Here is a 6,540-nt window from a genome sequence, read left to right as displayed (position 1 = left end):
AACTTGTGGGACCCATTTCGGGAGCAGATTGTACGTCTAAAAATAATGGAAAAAAGTCATATGAATATATGTCCTATCTGTCTTCGTTTATGAGATATAATGAATTTTCTGTTTTAATTACTTTTACAAAAAATGCTCGAAATGACCACCTTGCATTTGAAGACAAGCCTGCACGCGTCCTGTCATTCATCTAGTGACTCTCTCTATCGTTCCTGGTGTTTCTCGAATTTGTCGGAAGCCTTGCTCTATTCTATTTCGTNAGTATTTCAGCATGTTCAATCGATGTTGCGTATACAATAGATTTTAAATGTCCCCACAAATGAAAATCTAATGGATTCAAATCCGGAGAACGAGCAGGCCATGCAATAGGACCTCCACGACCAATCCATTTATTTGCAAAGTGTCGATTTAAAAATTGCCTAGCCACTCGGCTAAAATGCGGCGGAGCTCCATCGTGCATAAACCGCATACAAAGTCTAATATCGACTGGAACTTTCTCTAATATTTCGTGTAAACGTGTGCTCAAAAAATCAACGTGCTTTGTGCCTGTTAGTTTCCCATCAAGAAAAAAAAGGTCCAATTAAAAATTTATCAATTACTCCTGCCCGTACGTTTAAACTAAACTGGTGTTGATGTCTTGAATGCACAATAACATGTGGGTATTCTTCATCCCAATTATGATTATTATGAAAATTGAATGTATCATCCCTGGTAAAACTAGCTTGCTAGAGTTTGCTCTGTTTATAAAATTCATTATAAAATTCTTATAAACGAAGACAGATAGGACATATATTTATGACTTTTTTTTCATTATTTTTAGGCGTACAGTCAGCTCCCGAAGTGGGTCCCACAAGTTATGAAATATCCTAGTATAGATCTCGTCGAGAACGATGACATTCCATACATACATACATATATATATATATATATATATATATATATATATATATATATATATATATATATATATATATATATATATATATATATATATATATATTCTCTATTACAATTTACAGTCTTATATAACACTCGCAGTATTATACATTCCCAGTGTCGTGGCTCGAAATTTCTAAATTTCGTGTCCGTGTTCTTTGATCGTAAGATCGAGTTTAATCGAAGGATCGAAAGTTGCGACAAGATACGATTTCTCAAAAGGCCCCTACGGCCAGCTCGAGGGTGATTACTCAACCAACGACAAGTTTTATCGAACTGGGAAGAAGAATTTTCGTTTGTTTACGTAAGCGCGAATTGGTGTCTTGCAAGAAAAATGGATCAAGAACAAGTTCTGAAAGAATAGGTCATTCTGCTTGAACGAACTTCAAGTTTCTTCTTCCTTCTCTTCTGTTCTCCCCCCCCCCCCCCCCCCCCTTCGTTGCATTTATGCTGGCGGCAGTGTGTAAGAGCAAAACCAGTGACAATGAAAAATTATTCGATAATATTTCATATTGATATATACGTAATTTTGTGAAAAACAGATCGTACAATGATTCACTCTTCGTTTTAAAGCGTGTTTTCTATTTTGACAAACGCGAGTTCGTAGGGTGATCTCGCACATCTGAAATAACTTTTTAATTATGCGTCTGATGAAAAATCGTTTGATACGAAAGTCTTTAAGGAAGATTTTAAGGGAAGCGAAACACGGTGTATTGGTTTTTTGTGTTCCGAAATTTTCAAGATCACCTTTTATTTTTCTAAACCAAACTACACATTTTTCCTTCATCATAAATCGAGAGAATATTCAATTCCAAGTAAAAAGGTATCAACCCACATTCTGATGGGTTCTAAACCTAATAATTATGGAGATATTTTACGATAATTTATCTCTGAACTGCGACTTTTCTCACTCGAAAATTGTAAACGTTCAGGCGTGTGCAAAAATATTCACACATTTTTCTCGTAACAACGTTCATCATCATTTTGTAGATCGAAGTCTTCCCTTTACAACAATTCCTAATCATGTCAGGCAATTTTTTGTTTCCTAATCATTTTGTCGACTGTCAAATATTACAGTCAAACGACACTAAAATTCCAGATACATTTAGTTATTCGTTTTTACAAAGTTGTATCAGTTTATCGGCCAGTCATCGACAATTTTTCATTGTCATTGGTTTTGCTCTTTCACTATACACTGCATATACGCGACTGGCAAAAACCAAATTTTAGAAGCCGGGGCAATAAAATTGCTAAATGTCGTGCGAATTCAGAATATGTATATTATTTCACCACGTTATGTGCGTGAACAAAAAACAACTTTTATCTGATATTTAATGTAAATATAAAGATTGAGAACAGCTTTAGGTCAAAAGTTTAGGTCTCTATCACTAAAGAGGAGGTAGGCAGCGAGTGCCGGTTATCAGTTTAAACACATTGCCTCTCAAAATTCGGAAGTTCACGTCGCTGGTGTTATAAGTGCCAGTTGCTGCTATTTGATACTTGTTAGTGACTGCCAATAATTCTTCTCTTCTGTGAGAATCCTTCACTTTGAGGCCGCTGGTGAACTGAAGCGTTTGCCTGTTCTTGGCTATCACCTCCTATAGTTGTAAAGTTGTTAATTGTCATTTGGTTCACTAGAGAACACAATCAAGAAAGAAAATTCGAATAACGCATGCGGATACTAACGATATTGCGTCTCTCAAGCGAACGATGTTCACTGATGCAGGCAATCGAGGTGTCGCTCACGAGTCCAAAGAAAATTGCCCCAGTCCTCGAAGCTGCTTTGGCACTCGCTTGAGTCCATAAAACATCCTCACCCCTTGGAATTAATTTTAGAAAAGTATAATGTAAGAAATATTAAAGAAAATATAATATAGTAAAGTGTGAGACTGTAATATAGTAAATATGATATAATATAGTAAAATGTAAGAATATAATATAGTAAATATGATATAATATAGTAAAATGTAAGAAATATTAAAGAAAATATAATATAGTGAAATGTAAGAAATATTAAAGAAAATATAATATAGTGAAATGTAAGAATATGATAGAGTGATGAAAATATGACATAACATAGTAAAAGAATATAATATAGTAAAATGTAAGAAATATTAAAGGAAATATAATATAGTAAAATGTAAGAAATATTAAAGAAAATATAATATAGTGAAATGTAAGAATATGATATAGTAAATATGATATAATATAGAAAAAGGATAAAATATAGTAAAATGTAAGAAATATTAAAGAAAATAATATAAGAATATAATATAGTAAAATGTCAGAAATATTAAAGAAACTATAATATAGTAAAATGTAAGAAATATTAAAGAAAATATAATATAGTAAAATGTAAGAATATAATATGCAACTCGACATTCTCCATGAAAAAATATTAACCTACATGTGCCGAAAAATGATTTGTTTAGAATAGCATTTTAACTTCTTGAGAGAGATAATGTTTAAAAGATCATTAAAAGAAAAAAAAAAATTAAGTGTGACCTTGAGATCTCAGAAACATCTTTACCTGGACCATTTCAAATTTTAATTTCGAACGATTGAATAATTGAAATGAGACAACCTGTATATATAAAAAAAAAAATATAATATAACATAATCGTAAAAAACGCATTAAAACGAAGTTTCTCGTTCGACACTTTAATTCGTTGACTTTAATAATAATTTATAATAATTTTTTGATATACTTACACGATATACTCCGGTTCATCGCCTCGAAGCAGCGGCTTCGTTCTAAGAGCGTTCAAATTATGAGAGGTCATGGAATTGAAATGAAGAAGACCCGTCATTTGGGATAGAGCCATCCCAACGACTCCGTCGGTCAACTGGAACGTTTGGCCCTCGATCGTGTAATTTTCATATCTAAGGTCCGCGTCGAACGCGCTCGAAGTCAGTCGTCGAAATGAACTGCCATTGTAAACGATTAAACCGTAACCATCCACGTCTGCTATATATACCTGTGTTCCAACAATGTTGTTTTATCACCCTTTCCCTTTTGATCTTGACAGGTGAACCGTTTATTTTGAAAGTGGCCTAAGTCCATTTTCCAAAGAGATCAACCAAGCTGTTTCAATATTTACGTTATGTTTTCATTTTTTAAATCAACATGTTTAGAATCGCCAAGATTTTGTATACAGAAAATTAGCTGGATAAAAGTTTTTATTTTGAAAGTGGCTTAAGTCCATTTATAGCCACCGAAAACGTGTTATTTTTCAAATAATGCTTGTTGTACTAATTGAGTTGGTACATTAAAAATTGCAATTATATTAGATTAACTAGTACTACTTATTGTCAGTTACCAATAGTATTAAATTTATTAGATAAATTATATACATTAAAAATTGCAATTATATTAGATTAACTAGTACTATCTTATTGTCAGTTACTAATAGTTTTAAATTTATTAGGTAAATTATGTACATTAAAAATTGCAATTATATTAGATTAACTAGTACTATCTTATTATCAGTTACCAATAGTATTAAATTTATTAGGTAAATTATATACATTAAAAATTGCAATTATATTAGATTAACTAGTACTACCTTATTGTCAGTTACCAATAGTTTTAAATTTATTAGAACGGAAATCGTTAAATATCCTCTGATTCAGAGGTAAATGAACTTTGGCCATTTTCGAAATAAAGGGCTCACCTGTCTCAGATGAGACTCACGATAGTCTTCTCGCAATTGTGTCCAAAAGTTTGAACAACCGGGGTGATGAGCAGTCCCTGATCGGTAGTCGAGTTGGTCGCGACGTCTTTCGGTATTTCGATTCGTCTTAGCAATCGGGATGTGCGCAGATCGAACACGACGAGTTTTGCAGGGCAGACGTGATTCGTGATGCCGATAACACCAGTGTCTAACACCCACAATCTATCGCACTTGTCGATCTGAACGATACGTTCAATTGAATTTACAATGAACAGCGTAGCTTCTCATCATCGATGAGAATGAAAAAATTGTCGACGATTTAAACCGACGTAACTTTGTGGAAAAGGATCGTTTCAAAGAAAATAGATCCAGCTGGTCTTATTTCAAAGTGTGAAACTTCTATTTTGTGCAATTGTAAGTTTGTTCTTCTCGAGGATTATTCTACATAATCCGTTGAGTCGGTATCTCGAAAATTGTCAAAGTTCGAACGCGTGTAAAAATAATAAAAGATCTTCTTCGCAACTGGATTCATTTTGAAAATTTTGAAAAAGTTTTCCCTTTACATTTGTTGCACGATTGTTTCTCATCATTTTACTGAACGCTGAATCCTAAAATTTCATCGTTTATCCCTAATATTTCAAAATGAAATTTTTAACGTTTCTACGTGCGTTTGAATCCTTTGCAATTCTTGAGAAAAAGGTATCACTTTTTCGCATGTTGATTAGAAAAATTGGTTAAAGATTCAAAGTAGAAGCTTCATGTTTTGAAACAGGATCGAATTATATCTTCTTTCCTATAAATATCACGTAAAAAAAAAAAATCGACAAACGTAAGATGTAATTTTAAATATCCTACAAAAAAAAATTGTAGTTATCTCTGTATACTCTAAAACCATCAAATAAATTCCTATTTGTTGATTTCATTTACTTGAAAATTATTGCATGATATTTAGCACGAATTGTCTGAATTTTTATCACAATAACAGAGAAATTTCTAATTACCGCAACTCGATAAACGCTTATAATGGCGGAACAATTGTTGACGTCGGCCCAGCTCCAATCGGGATACGGTGCCAGAAGAGGGCCACCAGGACCATTTCTGTCAGTTATGACGTTCAAGGACGAAGGAACATCTTTTTCTTGTCTTATCACGGTGACAAAAGTGTAATCTTGAATAAAAAATGTACAAAATATATGATAAATATATAAATATATAATAAAATAAAAATAAAAAAAGAAATAAAATAAATATATAATTAAATATAAATAAAAAATATATAAAATAAATATATAATTGAATAAAAATAAAAAAATATATAAAATAAATATATAAATAAATATAAATAAAAAATATATATATAAATTAAATATGTAAATAAAATATGAAAAAAAAATTACTTCAGCAAAGAAATATAATATAATAACTTATAACAACACTGTACTTCGCCATCGATCCACATCTATGGGTACAAATTTCGTATAGTTTCCAGAGGATTCTTCTCCGTTATTGGGAACAAAATTAATATATTTCCACTCGTAAATCACCTCCATCGCATTCTTCAAATCCTTTGCTACATGATGACTTGTCCCTTGGCTAATTACACCAAGGAATACAACCACCATCCACGACATTGACAACATCGTTCTGAAAAAATAATTTGTCCCGTCAGGGACAAGTTAAGTAAAAATTACGAAGAGAAACGGAGTGAGTAGGAGTTTGTTGGATCTTTTTCCAACAGCAGGAACTACTTTGCAGTTGTGCGACAAGTTTCCAAGCGCGTATTCGCGAAAATGGGATTGGGACGAAGATGTCGGGTAATAAGTACAATGCAGTAATGAGCTGGTGTAATTTGAACAGATAAGATAAACCGTATTTTTTCATGTTTAATGATACACTTGTGGAAAGCAATAAATTGCAGTTAATATCGTCG

At 32.3% G+C, this 6,540-nt stretch overlaps 1 protein-coding gene across 1 annotated transcript; it reads right to left on the bottom strand.

The window, feature by feature from the left end:
* Positions 1 to 1,982: 1,982 nt before the first annotated feature.
* LOC122529099 (major royal jelly protein 2-like) lies at positions 1,983 to 6,334 on the bottom strand. Its single transcript, XM_043654890.1, has 6 exons — positions 6,052 to 6,334; positions 5,612 to 5,778; positions 4,631 to 4,849; positions 3,649 to 3,914; positions 2,623 to 2,755; positions 1,983 to 2,534 (listed from the first exon to the last, which is right to left on the bottom strand). The coding sequence occupies exons 1-6, from the start codon at positions 6,248 to 6,250 to the stop codon at positions 2,325 to 2,327; spliced, it is 1,194 nt and encodes a 397-aa protein (XP_043510825.1). The 5' UTR covers positions 6,251 to 6,334; the 3' UTR covers positions 1,983 to 2,324.
* Between the last annotated feature and the right edge of the window lie 206 nt (positions 6,335 to 6,540).

Source organism: Frieseomelitta varia, unplaced genomic scaffold (genome assembly GCF_011392965.1).
Source record: "Frieseomelitta varia isolate USP_RPSP 00005682 unplaced genomic scaffold, Fvar_1.2 scaffold_278, whole genome shotgun sequence".
NCBI lineage: Eukaryota > Metazoa > Arthropoda > Insecta > Hymenoptera > Apidae > Frieseomelitta > Frieseomelitta varia.
This window is presented reverse-complemented; position numbering and strand designations above follow the sequence as displayed.

What these genes read in the sequence shown, in the direction of transcription:
- LOC122529099 (XM_043654890.1), bottom strand. Translation starts at nt 6,250, where the DNA reads ATGTTGTCAATGTCGTGGATGGTGGTTGTATTCCTTGGTGTAATTAGC. An exon ending in TAAGCGTTTATCGAGTTGCG is followed by an intron (nt 4,850 to 5,611) that starts GTAATTAGAAAT and finishes CGTATCGTTCAG; the next exon opens with ATCGACAAGTGCGATAGATT. An exon ending in ACAATTGCGAGAAGACTATC is followed by an intron (nt 3,915 to 4,630) that starts GTGAGTCTCATC and finishes GTTGGAACACAG; the next exon opens with GTATATATAGCAGACGTGGA.